This window comes from Prionailurus viverrinus, chromosome E1, assembly GCF_022837055.1.
Source record: "Prionailurus viverrinus isolate Anna chromosome E1, UM_Priviv_1.0, whole genome shotgun sequence".
In the NCBI taxonomy this organism is placed as follows: domain Eukaryota; kingdom Metazoa; phylum Chordata; class Mammalia; order Carnivora; family Felidae; genus Prionailurus; species Prionailurus viverrinus.
The window spans coordinates 17,114,078-17,132,195 of record NC_062574.1 but is presented as its reverse complement, the minus strand read 5'-3'; the positions used below and the strand labels follow the sequence as shown (position 1 = coordinate 17,132,195).

The window sequence follows — 18,118 nt, the reverse complement described above, 5'->3', positions numbered from 1 at the left end:
TGCTCCCTTCGCCGAGAGGCGTCTTTGTGTGCGGGGGTGTGGGAGGTGAGGCGCGAGTCCGCGCCGCGCCGCCGAGCGCCCGCTCCCTCCCCGGGCGGGTGGGGGCCTCTCCGCGCCGCCCGCCGCCGCCTCGCGAGGACGCCCGCGGCCCGCGCCTCCCGCACAGCGCCGGGCGCGCCGCCCCCGCCCGCCGGCGCCGCTCGCACATGCCCGAGCCGCAGCCCTGCGAGCAGGCAGCGCCGGCCCCCCGCCCCGCGGCCCCGGGCCCCGGCTCCGGCGCCGTCCCCCCTCCCCGGCCGGGCGCCGCGGCCCTGGCATGAGGAGCGGGCGATGATCCCAGCCAACGCCTCCGTCAGGAAGGGGCCCGAGGGCAAGTATCCGCTGCACTACCTCGTGTGGCACAACCGCCACCGCGAGCTGGAGAAAGAGGTCCGCGCCGGCCAGGTAAGAGCGCCGTCGGGGCGCCGCGGGGACCCCACGGCCGGGCACGCCCGCTGGGTGTGGGGAGGGGGCGCGGCGCGGGCTGTCCCGCCTCCCCGGCGAGTTTGCAGCGCTTCTTTGTTCGCAGCGGCGGCTTTTGTGCTTGTTGACCGGGAGAGGGTGATGGGAGCGGTCCCCGGCCGCTCCCCTCCGGCTCGGACGGACGGCCCACACGTGTTCTGGACCCTCCCAGGTTGGGGTAGGGGACGCTGTGCCCCTCCTCGGCCGGGGCGGAGGGCTGCGGGGAGGGGCTGCCGGGTCGGTTTGTGCTCCATGTGGTGAGAGAGTCCGCGGAGCAGCAGAGCAGCGACACCTCCCGCGTGAGTGTGCGGAGGTGGGCAAGGCCTGCGTCGGGAGGGGGGTCACAGGTCAAGGATCAGAGAATGGGCTGTGGCACTCCAAGGCATCCCAGCCCCACCCAGTGCCCTCTACCCTCCCGCTGAGCTCTTCATCTATTTGCTCAGATTGAGCAGAGCCCCCGGGTCCCACAGACCTCAGCACCCGCTCTGGAATGGAGAGTGGGGAGAGACTCCCTGTGGGGAAGCCCTGAAGGGCCTTGTCCAGGTGCTGAAAGGAACTCTCCTGCCCTCTGGGGTTGGGGCCTGGCTTCTTGGGCGCTGAGGAAGCTAGGGGCCGCTGGCCTCAGGATTTGGGGTTCTGTACACAAAGTGGGCCCCCTGGTTGCTGCCAGTCTGTGAGAATGAGTGGGTCAGCCAGCTTTGGCTGGGCAGTAGCCTCCAAGAAGACCAGGTAAGGGATGGGGTCTCCTGGTCATTCTTCAGGACCAAGGCAGGCACAGGTCACAGGTAGCTCCGACTCTGCCCTTAGTCCCCAGGCCACAGATGGGCCCTTGGGGTGTGGACAACTCACCCTCCAGTGTGGGGAAGCATGAGCTAGTGCTGGGCCCAGCCTGCTCTGGTTTGTCTCGGGTTGAGGCCTGCAGACTTGGCCCGGATCTGAGACCCCAGGGCCATGGGAGTGGTTTGCTCAGGAGTGGTCCCCTTTGGGAATATGCCTTTGGAGGGCCACTTCCTGAGTCACAGGAAGTTCATTTTGAGGAGCTGCCTGCTTCCCAAAGGACGAGTGAGGGGGGGGGGAGCAAGGTGAGGGTTGGGGAGTCTCTGAAGTCCACTACTGAGCCCTCAGAGTAGCAAGGCATCTGCCTCTGCAGAGCAGTCCTAGGAAATGTTGGGGTGACCTGAGCCTCCAAGCTTCTGGGCTGGTTGGGGTGTCCACTTACTTTCCATCTCTGCTTAAACAAGGGCACTCCAAGTTGCTCCTCAGACCATGCCTCTGTTTTATCCATCATAAAGGACGTGGTTTGCAACCAGAGAGCCCTGGTAAAGGAAGCGAGGCCTGAGTGGTAGGTCCTGGGGGACAAAGATGAACAAACCAGGCACATCCCCCTCTCTCAAGGAGACCCGGTTCTGGTGCTGTGTGAACCAGGAAATAGAGTATGCTGTGCTGGGTGCTAAGACAGTTCAGTCTCTTCTGACTCTTCTGTTTTCCTCCCCTGAGGGCAAAAGAAGACAAGCTTCTGACGGAGGTTAAGGCTGGAGGGATTTAAATCTGATCTGAGAGGAACTTCCTGATGGGGTGATAGATGATTGGTCCAAGGATTGTTAGGCAGAAGGCTAGTGGCTGAATCTCCAGAATGTCTCAGTTGTACTCCCTTGCCTGAGGGGTGGGTGGTTCTTTTCTTGCTGAGATTGGAGAGAGGCAAAATGCCCAGGAAGAAAAGACTCTCACCCAGGTCTCTCTGATTGATAGTACTCCAGTCAGCAGCCATCTTGCTGAAGTGAGGTCGAGATGGGGAGCATTGGAACCCGCTGCAGGTAGGGGTACTTTGGGGCTGATGAGTGTGTTCCTCTTTCCCCTCAGGCTGCCACAGAAACTAGGCACCAGGTTCACCAGTATCTCCAGCCTCCCATCCCTCCCACTTCCCTGGTGTGTTTGTGTCTCCTTGAAATGGACACTGCCTACCCTGATCCAGGGTAGCAGGAATATAGGGCAATGGTTGAAGTTAACCCTTGTTCAACCACAAAGGAGTCAGGCCAGTCCTCTTCCTTGCTCCAGGGTTGTCAAGAAGGGGAATGCCAATCCTGCATGGAAGAGGCCCCTGGCTGTATCTCCACATTAGGTCTGATGCAGAGTGGTCCTTGCATCCAAATAGGCACTGCTCAGTCCTCCAGGCATCAGGGTCCCAGGGGGAGCTGAGGGTGCCCAACCCAGCCCTTTACTGCTGGGGATAATACTGGGGGCAGCGTTCTAACGTCATAACGAAACCCCATAGACCCTAAGCATTCCATCCAACGGGGGTTCCCTGACCTCTGGTTCTCCTGGCACCAACTGTCACAGAAAACACCCAGGCTTTGCTCAAGCACATACCAGCTGGGTTTCCCTGGTCTTCACCTGGCATAGCTGCCTGTTCTTCGCTCCAAGAAAGCCCCGCAGAGGCCCTCCCATGGGCAGCCTTGGCAATGCTGGCAGGCTGGGGAGGGAGATGGAATGGCAGGTTTCAGAGCAGGTTCATTGGCTTTGCTTAGGGCCCCCACCCCCATAGCTCTGTTGGGGGCTGGAATCAGGGAGTGGTGGGGAGCCTGGAGGTGCTCATCAGGTGTTTTGGTGACGGGAAGGATCTATGACCACCCCTAGTTGGCACCCAGCAGTATGATGGTTGCTGGGTGCCCTTCTTCCTGCTATGCACACACCCTGCCAGGTTGGGAGGGGGCAGGGGGCTGTAGGCCAGTGGATGTGCTAGTTTCCCCTTGGCTAACAACGCCCTGAGGTTGGCACAGCCAGCTGAGCACAGCCCGGGTTCCTGAGTCAGAAGTCCCTGGTGTTCCCTGCGGGGCAGGAGGTGGAGGTTCGGCCGTGTGGCTCCCTGTGGGAGGGCCAAGGGGGGCAGGGTTCTTTCCTGGCAGCAGAGACTCTGGAGGGGGCCAGACTGTTCCCAAGGAAACATTTCTTCCTGGGGCTGCCTCCATCATGGTCTTCCTTCCTGCTTTCCTCAGTTCATCCTTCTAACCTAGAGGCAGGCAAGATGGGACTGTGGGGACCCTAGATGCTCAGACAGAGGTTACCCCACCCAAGGTACCTGGTGTGTCCCAGAACACCTGTGATCCCCTGTCCCCTAACATAGGCAGCCCTAGGTGTGGGCCATCACTACATCTGGTGAGTAGGGAAGCTCAGGAGAGGGACCCACAAACCCCAGAAACCCCAAATCAATGTGTCTGGGAAGCAGATGGGGAGGGGCTGCGTGGGGTAGGGTGGGAGGAGAGTGAGCAGGTGCCACCCTCTCCTATCCAACTCAGCTTGAGGAAGCATCCGGCCTCCCTGCCCCTTGAGTGAGCTCAGGCCTACCTGGTGGAGGCTGGGGGGCTCGGAAGTAGTGACCACACCAGACACCGGTTGTCCTCTTTCTGGCTGGGGGAGGCGAGGGAGCAGGGAAAGGAGATCAAGGCTGAGCATGCGTGGCTCTATGCGCTGGGCCCTTCACCTTTCTTTTCCGGCTCTATACGTTTGGTGTGCCCTTGTAAGGTTTCATCTAACAAAAGGATTCTGCTAATGCTAAATAAGTTTGAAAAATAACCTGCTAGTGCCTGTGGGTTCAAGGGGTATGCATGTGCCAATAAGCTGGCAGCAAACTTAGGTGTGACCCCTACAGATCCAGAAGGCAACTGAGCTTGCAGATGCTGGTACACTTATGGGAGCACATGGACCCTCAGTGTGGGGGCAAAAGGAGTGGATTCTTGTGGATTCCTATGGTACCTGTTCACGTGTGCGTGTGTGTAGGTGTGTGCCTGAGTGGAAGCAGGGAGTCTGTCTGCCCAGGGAGCCTCAGCCCCTGAGCTCAAAAGACCCCTGCTTTTGACTCCAGCTGAGGCCTGCTGGGGTGCAGAGTTTCATTCTCTTGGTGGTGAGGTCTGGGTGTTAGGTTTCACAGGAAACCTTTTCATTCTAGCAATTAAATAGCTGCAGGCCTTTGCTGAGGAAATTAATGAATTCTTCCACCTGGGCCTGGGGCAAGGTGCCACTTTCACTGCAGGCCATGCTTTGAGCAGGTGTGGGGAGCTTCTTTGAGGGGTTGGCTGGGTGTATGTGGGGGGGAAGGGGGGGGCTGTGTTAGCCCTGGAAAACAACAGGGCCCTGGGGACCCTGGGGAGAGCTCCCCAGGAGTGGAGGTAGGGAGGGGCAGCCAGGCCCAGCTAGCAGCACCAGCCTCTCTCTGGGTCCTGGAGGTGAGGCACCTGAGGGGGAGGGTGGCAGGCAGCATCTGGAGCTCTGGGGCTGGGCGGGGTGCCCTGTCAGCTCCCTGGGGCCTTGTTAGCAGCGCAGCAGTAGTAGCATCTGGGACAGGGCTGGTGGGACGCACAGACACATAGACTTTCAGCTGCTGCCCCATGGGAAGGCTCCTCCTGACTTCCCCCCGGGCTCAGGGTCTGTGGATCCTGCACTCCCACCCCCAGACTCAGGGCCCCACTTAGGCTGGAGGCAGAGAGGCTCAGCCCATCCCATAATAGATGAAGAGTAAAGAACGCAGTCCTTGTTGTAGGGGAGCCAATGTAGAGGAGCGTAAGATGGGGTGGGGAGAGGGGCGCTTGGATCTCTAAGCCACAGCTCAGAACGCCACGTGGGCTAGGTACATTTTTTTTTTTTGAGGCTCCTAATATATTTAAAAATGAAGAAATGGGGGCGCCTGGCTGGCTCAGTCATTAGAGCACGTGACTCTTCATCTCAGGGTCGTGAGTTCAAGCCCCATGTTGGGCATGAGGCCTACTTAAAAAATTAAAAATAAAGAATGAATAAATGCCAACACAGGGTTATTAAAATCGTATAAATTACTTACATTATTCAAAATGTCTTGTTTCTGACAAAGGAGCTAATTCTCATGTTTTAAAAAATATTTAGCTGTTGCTAGAAGAATTATAATGAAAAGCTGTAGTCCTCACTTGCCGCCCTCATTCCCTGGAGGCGACCAGTTTGGACTTAAGGCTGTTCTGTTATTTACCTCCAAGATTACAAACAATATACATCTACAACTACCTCTTGGCTTATCAGTTTTACATTGTATTGCTTTCCCCTCCCCAGGTCCCTTAAATATAGTCATTTATGCATCTGTTGAACAAATATTTATTAAGCACCAGTTATGTGCCAGGCACTGTCTAGAGACTGGGGATGTAGCATTGAACAAAACACAAGGACCCTCCCTTTGTGGGGCTTACAGTCTAGATGAGGGAGACAACGAACAAATGAACAAGTAATTTAATGTTGGAAGAGAACTAAAGCAGGATCAGGGGCAACAGATAGACAAATAGCAAGTGTCATTTAAGATGGATGGTAAGGGCAGGCCTTTTTAAGGAGGTGACATTTGAGCAGCTACCTGAATGAAGTGAGGGAGAAAGTGCTGTGGCTATCTAGGGTATCCAGCAGAGTGGAATTTGGAGGAGAGGTGGGAGAGCACATGAGTTCAAGGAGACATCCAGGGCTGCTGGATTCTATTCTAAACAGGATGGGAGGCCTTGGGAAAGTTTTGAGCTAAAGGATGTCAGGACCTGAGGGACATTTCACAGGATGATGGAGGCTACGATGGGTCATGTGGAGACTAGACCTAAGAAGCCAAGAGAGGAGTGAAGAAACCAGTGAGGGGCCCACAAGGCCACCAGGTGAGATAGGATGGCTGCCACCAGAATGGTAGCCTGAAGGTGATGAAAACAGAGAACAGTCTGGATCTGTTTTGAAGGTAGAGCCTTCAAAAGGCTCATAAGAGCCTTCATAAGGTCAGCCTTGCTGATGGATTTGATATAGAAGGTGAGAGAAAAGGAAGAGATAAAGACAGTTACAAAGTGGTTTTTTTGTTTTGTTTTGTTTTGTTTTGTTTCTTTTTACCAGGGCGCCTGGCTGGCTTAGAGCATGACTCTTGATCTTCGGGTCATGAGTTTGAGCCCCACATTGGGGGTAGAGATTACCTAAAATAAATAAATAATTTAAAATAAAGTTTTATTTTATTTTATTTTTTTACCAAAAGGGGGAGAGAATTGAGGTAATGTTTCCTTTTAGGGGAGAATTGGGGCAGGTGTAGCTGTCCAGGAATGGCTGGGAAGAAGGCAAAGGGAAAGACAAGAAGTCATGGGAAGTCAAGGTGCCTCTTTTTGTTTCATGAATTCAGTTATCTTTTCATATTATTTCTGAGGATATGAATTACTGTTCCCCCCTCCCCAAAAGTGTTCTTGTATTTCCTGCACTGACAGTGTATCCTCTAGGTTTTTAGCATCTATGTGCATGTTTTGGTCTCTTTCATATTGGCAGCTTTCCTCAAATGTCCAGGCACCCTTGGCTGTCGGGGCATATTTAAGAATGTGGGTGTAGAGCTCATTGATGCATGGGTGGTATTACTGTCAAACGATGGGTGCAAGCTGGCCTGCTTATTGGAGGGTCCCCAGAGGTCCGTACCCAGAGGTTTTTGGTGCCTCTAGTTTCTCCAAGAAGAATTCTCCAGTCTCCTGCTGGGGTGGGATGGGGCAGTTGCGTGTCAGGCTGTTAGTGGTTCAGGACCTGAGGCAGGAAGGGACTGGGCTTTCACCGTTCACTAGTTTTCAGCCCCATGACCTTGTCTTCAGACCAGTGTCCCCAAGTCCAGTGGGTCTCAGGCTCAGTTTATACAGAGAATAAATTTCTGGCATCCTATGGAGGGGAAGGGGGACATCTCCCAGCTTTATAAGATTGGGGAGGGGGCCAAGGGTTCTGAATTTTAACCAGCCTCCCCCACCCTCCTGGATTTAGCTCTGAGCCTCACTCATACCTCTGCCATTCCCACTGCCTTCATGTTATGGACATTTCAAGGGTGGTCTGGCTTGACACTCACTGGGGTTCCCCTATGAGTGTTTGGGTTCTAGTACCCTCTGCTCCACTGAGTCGGTTGTAATGCCCCAACCACTTTCTATGTTCTAAAGATGTGTTAACATTTCTCATCTGCTAGCATCTCTTCTCTTTACTCTTGTGGGTTTTAAATATTTTATTGACATTCTTACACTTACTCACAAATTTTCCTTTTGAGGCACTCTTCATTCCTTTGTACAGATCTAAGTTTCCATCGGTTAACATTTTCCTTCCACCTAAATAACTTCCTTTAACGTTTCTTGCATGTCTTCTGGTGATAAATTCTCTTAGCTTTTTTGTTTGTCCACAAAAGTCTTCATTTCCCCTTCATTTTTGAAGGATATTTTTTCACAGGACAGAGAATTCTAGGTCGACATTTTTCCCCCCAGCACTTTAAACATTTCATTCGATTGTTTTCTAACTTGCATGGTTTCTGTTGAGAAGTATGCAGTATTTCCTGTATTTGTTCTTCTAGACATAGTGTGTCTCATTTCTCAAAATGATTTTATTATTGTTTTTTTTAAGATTTATTTATTTTTGAGAGAAAGAGCGAGAGAGCACGTGCACGCAAGTAGGGGAGGGGTGGAGAGACGGGACAGAGGATCCAAGGTGGGCTCCATGCTGACAGCAGCGAGACCCATGTGGGGCTCGAACCCACGAATAGTGAGATCATAACCTGAACTGCAGTCTCACCGCTCAACCAACTGAGCCACCCAGGCGCCCCTCAAAATGATTTTAAGATTTTCTTTTTATCACTAAGCTTTCAGCAGTTGATTATGATGGGCCTGGGTGTAGTTTTCTTGGTGTTTGTCTTGGTTGGGATTCATTGAGTTTCTTGGTTCTGTGGGTTTATCATTGTGTTAGCTTGTGCAGAAAATTACCACAGATTGGGTAATTTTATTCTTTCATTCTTTTGGAGTTTGGAAGTCCAAAGTCAGGGAGTCAGCAGGGCTCCACTCCTTCCAAATGCTTAAGGGGAGAATCCTTCCTTGCCTCTTCCAGCTTCTGGCATCTCCAGGCATTTTTTGGCTTGTGGCTGCATAACTCCAGTCTCTGCCTCCTCTTTACATGGAACTTCTCCTCTCTCCATGGATCTCTCCTTTGTAGGTCTTATAAAGGCAGGTCATTGGATTTAGTTAGGGCCCACCTGCAAAATCCAGGCTGATCTCATCTTGAGATCCTTACCTTAATTTCACCCACAAATACCCATCACTCACAGGTTCTGGGGGTTAGAGTATAAACATATATTTTGGGGGGACACCACCATTCAACCCCCTATAGTAGCTTTTTTAAAACAACAAATTTGGAAAAATGTTGGTTGTTATCTCTTTAAATGTCTTATTTCTCCCACTTTCTTAGCCTAGCCTCTGGGACTCCAATTACATATATGTTAAAATGCCTTATAGTGTCTCACATATTGTTGAGGCTCTTTGAATGTTTTTCAGTACTTTTTCCCTCTTCTGTGCTCCATTTCTGTTCTCTGTGCTATAGTTCTATTGTTATGTCTTCAAATTCACTGATTTTTTTTTATTCTTTAGTGTCTAATCTTTAAAAAAATTTTCTTTAGATGTTTATTTATTTTTGAGAGAGAGAGAGAGTGAGCGAGGGAGGGGCAGAGAGAGAGGGAGACACAGAATCCGAAGCAGGCTCCAGGATCTGAGCTGTCAGCCAGAGCTCGATGTGGGGCTCAAATTCTGAACCATGAGAGCATGACCTGAACCAAAGTCAGACGTTTAACCGACTGAGCCACCCAGGTGCCCCTATAGTGTCTAACCTATTTTTTTTTTTTTTTTAATGTTTTACTTATTTTTGAGAGACAGAGAGAGAGTGTGTGAGTAGGGGAGGGGCAGAGAGAGAGGGAGACACAGAATCTGAAGCAGGCTCCGGGGGCTCCGAGCTGTCAGCACAGAGCCCAACATGGGGCTCAAACCCATGAACGGCAAGATCGTGACCTGAGCCGACGTCTGATGCTCAACTGACTGAGCCACCCAGGTGCCCTGTCTAATCTATTCTTAATTCCATTCTATGAATTTTTCATTTCAGATATTGTACATATCTCTCATTTCTTTCCCCATGAACATTGTGTTCATGTTTTTCTTTCAACTCTTGAGCACATTAAACTATTCATCATCTTTATCATTTCTGGCTATGTTTCTGTTAAATGATTTTTCTCCTGATTATGGGTCATATTTTCCTATTTCTTTGCATGTCTGATAATTTTTTTCTAGTAATTTGTAACTGGATGTTAGATACTGCAAACATTGTAATGTTAAGCATCTGGATTTTATTGTCTTCCTTTAAAGAGTGTAAGGCTTCGTTCTGACAGACTGAGTTAAGTTACTTGTAAATCAGTTTGATCCTTTTGAGGTTATTTTTAATCGTTATTAGATTGGGTTTAGGTGAGCCTTTTCTCTAGGGATAGTTTAATCCTACTACAAAGGCATCACCATTCTTGGGTCTCTGTTGAATACCTTGTGCAAACAACAAAGACCTTCTATTCTAGTGGGTTGGAGTTTGAATGTCTCCCTGCCCTGAGACATGAGTGCTGGAAATTTACCAGCTTATTGCTCCTCTTCTGTCTAGTATTGCTGAGTTTCACTCTACATTGGTGAGGTTTGGTATTCTGCAAAGACTCAGAGGAACCCCATGCAGATTTTCTGGAGTCCCTTGTTTGCATATCTCACTCCTTCCTGGAACTTTGTCCTGCAACTTCTTGCTACCTCAGCCTCCCTGAACTCCTCTGTCTCCTCAACTCCTCAGCAAGACTACCATGCTCTGCTAGGGATTCCCTGCCTCCTGCATTGCTGTCTGGAATGATACTCCCAGGTAGAAATCTAGGCAATCATAGGGCCTACCTTATTTGTTTCTCTTATTTCAGGGATCATAGTCCTGGACTACTTGTTGCCTAATGTCTGAAAACAATTATTTCATGTATTTTGAAGTATTTTTATCTGTTATAATGGGAGGGTGGTTTCAGGTATCTCACTATAGTTGGAATAGAAGCCATTTACTGGCATTTTAATCAAGTTTTGGGAAGGAGAAGAGGAGTTACATGCATGTGGTCAGTTCACTGTATTTAGCTAGAGGTCTTAGACTCCTGAAATATATTTAAATATTTATGTTTTTATCACACAACAAAAATCTTATGCAATATAATTATGCTATCCACAAAACAATAATAGGATTTGTAAAAAAAAAAAAAAAAAGTGTTAATACATAGTGTCCCACATATAAAGGACATGGGTTTGAAGTTGTACCATATTCTTTCATTCCTATCAATATATTACAGCAATTGTTTGTTAAACCTCACTCAGTGATAATGTCAGTGATCTAAATTGATAGCCCTTCCTGAAAGTGTGGTCTTAGACCTGTAGGATAAATCTAGTCTCAAGTGCTCTCCTTGGCCAACAGCCTGCCTCGACCACCCTTCAGCTCTGGGATTATTCTTCAAAGTTAGCCCACTGGGCCTTGGAAGAGTGAACCCAGTCAGGGGACTGAGGTGGACAGGAAAGGAGGAAGGTCCTTCCTTTCTCAGGGCTACTTCCTGCCCTGTCCTACAAGCCTCTTTTTACCCACCTGACCCCAGCTCATTGTGTCGGTCTTTTCCATTGCCTTGTAAGGTGAGCAAGGCAGGGCAACCAGGTGGTTGCTGCTTCCCTAGAGGCTGTTGGGCTCAGATGGGCTGCCTCAGAAGTGACCAGGGATACGTCTTCACCTCCTTCTCCAGGTGGACATCGAGCAGCTGGATCCCCGTGGGCGGACCCCCCTGCACCTGGCCACCACACTGGGACACCTCGAGTGTGCCCGTGTGCTCCTGGCACACGGTGCAGATGTGGGCAGGGAGAATCGCAGCGGCTGGACAGGTGGGCACCCCTGCTCACCCCAGCCCCACAGCCAGCGTCTCCCAGCTTCATATCCTCACCCTTGGTTTGCTGACGGGGGCCGCAGGCAGGGTCCTGACCTGTGACTTTGCCTCCTCCCCCCCCCCCCCCCCCCCAGTGCTTCAGGAGGCTGTGAGTACCCGGGACCTGGAGCTGGTGCAGCTGGTGCTGAGGTACCGGGACTACCAGCGGGTGGTGAAGCGGTTGGCGGGCATCCCCGTGCTCCTGGAAAAGCTGCGCAAGGTGAGGGCCAGCCTCTCAGCCTCCCCACAATGCATTTGAACCCTGTCTCTAGCACAGGCTTAGCTACTCTCTTTTTCATCCTCCAGGCCCAGGACTTCTATGTGGAGATGAAATGGGAGTTCACTAGCTGGGGTAAGGGGGCCGATGGGGGCCTCTCTGGGCATTCTCCCACCTCAGGGCTTTTGTACCTGCTGCTCCCCTGCCTGGAGCTCTATTGCCACAGCTCTTCCTGTGGCTCCTTCTCATCTTTTAGTTCCCACCTCAGTGCCAACTCCTTGGCTAGGCTTTTCCACACTGCCTCAGACACTGTCTTGATTCCATTATTATTATTTCCTTCACTTTGTAATGATTTGCTCATTTGTTTGTTACTTGTCACTCCTTGCCAGAAGGTAAGCTCCAAGAGGGCATGTTCAGTGTTCTATCCTCATTGACTAGAACAGTGCCTGGTACACAGTAGGTATTCAATAAATATTTGTTGGGAGATTGAAAGGTTGAGTGAATGAATTAACAAATGGTGGCTGTTAGGGACTTGATAGCAGCTGAGATGTGCCCATCTTCAACTTCAGGTTGCTTACATCTGAGTGACGGGTCTCCATTCACGTGGGGGGAGTTCGGAAAGGGGCTGCTCTCCCACCAGCTCTGTTATCCTTGCCCAGCCACAACACTGACCCTGACCCCTATGCCCTGATGTGGCCCAGGTTGGGTGGACCAGGCAAATTGAAGCCACTCTGACCTTCCCTTCCACCTAGTGCCCTTGGTGTCCAAGATCTGCCCTAGTGACACCTACAAAGTGTGGAAGAGTGGGCAAAACCTGCGGGTAGATACCACGCTCTTGGGCTTTGACCACATGACGTGGCAGCGAGGGAACCGCAGCTTCGTCTTCAGGGGCCAAGGTCAGGCAGGGCAGGAGGTGGGGCAAGGTGGGAAGGCTGGGGACAGCTCCACGCCACCCCTGACCCCCCTGTGCTATTCTGTGGCTGGCAGACACAAGCGCCGTGGTCATGGAGATTGACCACGACCGCCGGGTGGTGTACACAGAGACTCTGGCACTGGCTGGGCAGGACCGTGAGCTGCTGCTGGCTGCTGCCCAGCCCACTGAGGAGCAGGTGCTGAGCCGGCTTACCGCGCCCGTTGTCACCACGCAGCTTGACACCAAGAACATCTCCTTTGAGAGGTGAGTGGGCGCAGCCCTCGTAGCCTAGAGCCAGGCTGCTGGATGCCCCCTCACCTGGACCACTCTGCTTCCCCAGGAACAAGACTGGCATCCTGGGCTGGCGCAGTGAGAAGACAGAGATGGTGAATGGGTATGAAGCCAAGGTGAGGCCACCGCTCCCTGGTACCAGAACCTGCCAAACTCTTGCCTGCAGTGCCCTGGGCAGGGGTTTCCTGACCACTCTTTTTCAGCCTTGGAGGTGCAGAGGCAATGCAGCAAGGAGGGAAGGGCACTAGACTAAGAGGCAACTGATGAGAATGGCCTGAGTTCAAGTGCTTACTATACTCATGTTTGAGACTGTGTTCTGATGTTTTGTATGTATGTGTGAATACATATGTACACACACACACATACTCATTTAATCCCAACAACCTTTTTGGGTAGGTGTATTATTATTCCCATTTTACAGGTGTTTGTTGAGCCTTTCCAACAGGAACCTTCTGTGGGGTGGGGTATTGGCCCATTCTGTGATGAGGAAGGAGGCTTGGAGCGGTTCCATGACCTGTCCAGGGTAACACAGCTACAGGTGACAAAGCCAAGGTTTAGACCTTGGCTGCCTAACTCCAAAGCCTGACCTTTACTCCTAAGAATACCGTGTTGGTCACGCTGGGACCCCTACATCACCCTTGTGGGGCCACATGGTGCCGCTGGTAAAGGAAGGAACTAACAAATGCTGCCAGGCTCTGCATTGTGTCCTGGAAGCCTTCCCTGGCCCTGCAGACTGCGTTAAGGCCTCTGCTTTTTGTTCCCACAGCCCTCTGCAACCTTCACCAGAGTGAATCACACTATAACTGCCCATTTCCTTATCTCTTCAAATAGTGTGTGAGCCTCAAAAGGGTGGGGATTGTCTCTAGTAGTGCTTGTTCACCACTGAGTGGTGCATGTTCATCACTGTCCCTGATGCCTGCCTCAGTGCCTGGCACATAAAGTCTCCTCACAGAATGTTTGTTCAATGAATAAGAGAATGGATGAATGACTTCAGATATTTACTTGCCCAAAGGCTGGGAGATGGAGCAAACAGCTCCCCCATCCCCCAATGGACCCTTCCTTGCAGGAAGTGTTCATAAGGCCCTTGGGGGGCTGGGGATAGGGTACTGGAATTGTCTTTGAGCCCTTTCCTCATCTGTCGCCAGGTATACGGGGCATCCAATGTGGAGCTCATCACCCGGACACGGACAGAGCATCTTTCAGAACAGCACAAGGGCAAGGTCAAAGGTAATGAAGCAGTGGTGGAGTGGCAGGGGAGGGGTGGTGTAAGGAAGCAGCTCCCACTTGAGTACCTCCATCAGTATTCCCTGTGACATCCCAGCAAAAGCCAGGATAGTTTATTCACGTAAATAGGTTTCAGTTCAAGTGCCAAGTGCTAATAATTGGGAGTGACTGTCTGGAGTGCAGCTAGGAAGATTCTAAGGCAACATCTGGGCTCAGTGGGAAGGAATTCTACAACTGGTAACTGACGTCTGCCTTGGATTTGGGAGTGGAAATGTCATGTATGCTACTTATTGGCCATTCCAGTCTAGTGGAACATACCCTAAGCAGAAAGTCAGGGGGTGTGTCACTGATGCTTTGTGCCTCTTGATACTACACCTGACTCTCTGGGCACTGGTTAGGCTACCTAAGGTAGGAAGACAATTCCTACCTCACAGGGGAACAAAATGAGGTAATTAAGATGGAAGTGCTTGAAGGAAAACACACACATACACATACATCCCCTAAAACTGCTCACCGAAAGCAGGTATTTTTCGTCCAGTGTCACCAACCTGGACACTTTTGGAAGTTTCTCCTAAGCCCCAGGCCTACTTTTATTCCCACTGTGCCTCGCCCCTGGCCTTTGGAGTCCTCAGTCACCTTCAGATGAAGGTGCCTGAGAGTTTGGTGTGGGTGAGCAATCCTCCCTACCTGCCAGGAACCAGCCTCCTCCTTAGATCGGGGGTGCGTCACTTCTGAGGGTTGCAGTGTCCTCTGAGATGCTACATTTCTTGTAGGCTGTAAGACACCTCTGCAGTCCTTCCTGGGAATTGCTGAACAGCATGGGGGCCCCCAAAATGGGGTGAGTATGTGCCAGGGGTGCCCTTGTGTGGAAGGGTGTGGATGTGGCTCAGGAGACCTGGGAGGCGTCCTGCCTAGCATGGCCTGAGTGGAACTACTTTCCACAATGCCCGAGGCCGTGTCAGCTCCACAGTGGCAGGGGGGATAGCTCTGGGGCCCATGATACCTGGCTGGCCTGGCATAAGAGACTGACAGGCTCATGGGCACTTCCTCATGTGGTACAGACCCTGATCACTCAGACTCTGAGCCAAGCCAACCCCACTGCCATCACTGCAGAAGAATACTTCAACCCCAACTTTGAGCTTGGCAACCGGGACATGGGCCGCCCCATGGAACTGACCACCAAGACACAGAAGTGAGGTCCCCTGCCGGTGCTGGGGAGGGGTGGGTAGGCCAGGGCTGGACGGGGTCTCCAGAATGTACTGGGTGGGAGGCCATGGCTTCTACTATGTCCCTCACCCCTTGGGATCTGGGGGGGGCAGGTTCAAGGCCAAGCTGTGGCTGTGTGAGGAGCATCCCCTGTCCCTGTGTGAGCAGGTGGCCCCCATCATTGACCTCATGGCTGTCAGCAATGCACTTTTCGCCAAGCTCCGGGATTTCATTACCCTGCGCCTGCCCCCTGGTTTTCCTGTCAAGATTGGTGAGACCCCACCCCCATTTCTCTTCAGCCGCTGTTGGCTGGGGGGGGGGGGGGGGTGAGTAGGGCTTAGATGAGGTAAAGATTGGGGATGCCTAAGGTGTGAGAAGGTGGGTGGTGGCACCTGACAGTTTCTTCATCCTCAGAAATCCCAATCTTCCACATCCTCAACGCTCGCATTACCTTCGGGAACCTCAATGGCTGTGACGAGCCAGTGCCATCGGTGCGAGGCAGCCCCAGCAGTGAGACCCCTTCCCCAGGCAGCGACTCCTCCAGCGTCAGCAGCTCCAGTTCCACGAGTGAGACCCCACCCTCTGCACGCTGCCCTTACGTCCCTCCCCGCCCCGCCCTTGCCCACGCCCTTTCCAGGTGGGCCGAGGGTGGGGCCGCCCCCGCTCTGACGCCCAGCCTGGCACCCTCAGCCTCCTGCCGTGGCTGCGAGATCTCCCCCGCGTTGTTCGAGGCCCCGCGCGGCTACAGCGTGCTGGGCGGCCAGAGGGAGGCGGCCACACGCGATGACGACGATGACCTGCTTCAGTTTGCCATCCAGCAGAGCCTGCTTGAGGCGGGTAGTGAGTATGATCAGGTGCGTCCCTGCCACCGCGCCACCCCTGCCCGGCTGCAGCGCCACCCTGGCTGACTGGCCCACGCCCCTCCCTCCAGGTCACTATCTGGGAGGCGCTAACCAACAGCAAGCCGGGCACTCACCCCATGTCCTACGACGCTCGCCGACAGGACAGGTCAGTTCCGCCAGTCCTGACTTGTCCTCCCTCCCCCGAAATAACACATGCACATGTACCATGGTGCCCTGTCCCAGAGGGTGAGGATACTGCTGGCTGGGCAGCTCTTCTTGGCCCCAGGAAACCATGGTACCCTCTGTTGGGCCCCTGCTGGTTTCCAGAAGGCTTCAATCCCCACCCTTTCCTCACTCTGAGCAGTACTCCAAAAGCAGCCAGGGAGCAGGGGACAGGCCTCAAAGGCCTTCAGACCCTTACCAGGCAGGATGTCGGGGCTAGGGTTCTAGAAGATGCATGCCCACATGTGCTGGTCCACCGTCAACTGGGAGGATGGGCTTTGTAGGGGCTGAGATTTGTCACATCTGGGTGGGAGCCAGGGAGGTGATGCAGGATTCATCGCTTCCACCGGCGGGTGACGAGCCCTACTCTTTCTTCGGGCCTCCACGCTGTCTCCTGGCCCCGCTTACGGGCAGGTGCGCCCGGAACCCTCGACGTATCTTACCCGCCCCCAGGAGCGCCCCGCCTACGCCGCAGCGCCAGCCTGCGCCCCCCGCGGCCCTGGCGTCGGTGCCCAGCCCTCGGCCCAGCCCGCGCCCCGGCCCAGGTGGCCATGTGTTCCGGAGCTACGACGAGCAGCTGCGGCTGGCCATGGAGCTGTCGGCGCAGGAGCAGGAGGAGCGGCGGCGGCGCGCGCGCCTGGAGGAGGAGGAGCTGGAGCGCATCCTGCGGCTCTCACTGACGGAGCAGTAGCGCCCACTGCCGGGCCCTTCGGCCACGCCCCGCGTGACCCGCCTCGGAGCGAGACTCGCTCGCGCCCGCGCGCCCGCCGGGCTGCGGCCGGAGACTGACTGGAGCCGCAGCCTCGGGGGCATAGAGGCGCATCCGGCACCATGCGGGGAGGGGGTTCGGGGGACCGCGCGTTACCTGTCCCGGCCAGGGCCCTGTAGGCAGCTCGCACGGCCCGGTCCCCCTGCTTTGCTATATCCTGACGCCCACCACTCTATCCTGGGCTCAGACTTGTCCAAGGGGGCCAGGCCGTCCTAAGGGGGAGACGGGTCCTTAAAGGAGCATTGTCCCCATCCCTTGCTCCTTCTGGTCGGTCCTCCTTTTCTGCTCACAGAACCCACTGTAGGACACTGTCCGTGAAGCCTTTGCATCTCCGCTCTTCACCCCTGGGGGGCAGCTGAGCTCCCCACGTGCTGTGTTGCTGCTTTGTCCCAGACACAAACCAGCACGTCAAGAGCCCAGCTCCTCCTTCACCCCGGCATTTCAGCGTCAAGTGCACTTAGCGGGGTGCCCGGCTTCCCCAGCCCCCCACACCCCTCCCGGGTCTCAGGGTGGTCCCAGTTTCTCCTTGGGCGGCCAGAGGTTGTAGTCCCTATCCCCAAGGCACGCTTTTTGTGATCAGGAAGGGTGCCCAAAGTGGCCCCCCGGCCTGGGCAAGGCCTGGTTCCTTCATGATGTCTTGGCAAATGGGGGGCATATTTGGGCTGGGGGCAAGCACTAGACCCTGTCCCCCAGCCCCGCTTATGGGCAGGTGCACCATGGAGCCCTCTCACCGGCTCAGGGCCCTGGCACCACCACCCACCCCTTCCCACCAGCTGCTGCTAGCCCTCTGTGGTCGTGTGTCCCACCTGCCCCCACCCAGGGGCTGACTCTAAAACCCTTCATCCAATGGTGCTAACCCCCGGCTCTCCCCTGCCCCACCCCACCCACCCAGAGAAGCACAGACCCCGCTAGGGGCAGGGGCCCACTGCACACCCTTGTCCACCTTCTCAGGCTGGCCTTCCTGGCTCAGCCAGTGAGGCTCAGTAGGGACACAAAAGGGATGGAAGAAAAGAACAAAGAGAAACTGTTCCTCTCACCTCCTTCCCTGATGCCAGGGGCACCAGACTGACTCTGAGGCACAAATAAAAGAGGCTTCAAACCCAAGGCTTTTCCTAGCTGGCTTTACTGGGGAAGAACGCCCACCTACGGGTTAGGGGTTCTTTCTGAAACT

The 18,118-nt window shown here is 53.7% G+C and overlaps 1 protein-coding gene across 1 annotated transcript; it reads left to right on the top strand.

Moving 5' to 3' along the window:
- The first annotated feature begins 227 nt into the window (after positions 1 to 227).
- ANKRD13B (ankyrin repeat domain 13B) lies at positions 228 to 18,051 on the top strand. Its single transcript, XM_047834002.1, has 15 exons — positions 228 to 444; positions 11,087 to 11,222; positions 11,359 to 11,483; positions 11,570 to 11,615; positions 12,233 to 12,376; positions 12,468 to 12,657; positions 12,734 to 12,800; positions 13,830 to 13,911; positions 14,682 to 14,746; positions 14,970 to 15,100; positions 15,228 to 15,385; positions 15,529 to 15,681; positions 15,805 to 15,968; positions 16,046 to 16,122; positions 16,632 to 18,051. Exons 1-15 carry the CDS (start codon positions 331 to 333, stop codon positions 16,867 to 16,869), a joined length of 1,890 nt encoding a protein of 629 aa, XP_047689958.1. The 5' UTR covers positions 228 to 330; the 3' UTR covers positions 16,870 to 18,051.
- The last annotated feature ends 67 nt before the right edge of the window (positions 18,052 to 18,118 follow it).

What these genes read in the sequence shown, in the direction of transcription:
- ANKRD13B (XM_047834002.1), top strand. Translation starts at nt 331, where the DNA reads ATGATCCCAGCCAACGCCTCCGTCAGGAAGGGGCCCGAGGGCAAGTAT. An exon ending in ATGGGGGCCCCCAAAATGGG is followed by an intron (nt 14,747 to 14,969) that starts GTGAGTATGTGC and finishes CATGTGGTACAG; the next exon opens with ACCCTGATCACTCAGACTCT. An exon ending in CGGGTAGTGAGTATGATCAG is followed by an intron (nt 15,969 to 16,045) that starts GTGCGTCCCTGC and finishes CCCTCCCTCCAG; the next exon opens with GTCACTATCTGGGAGGCGCT.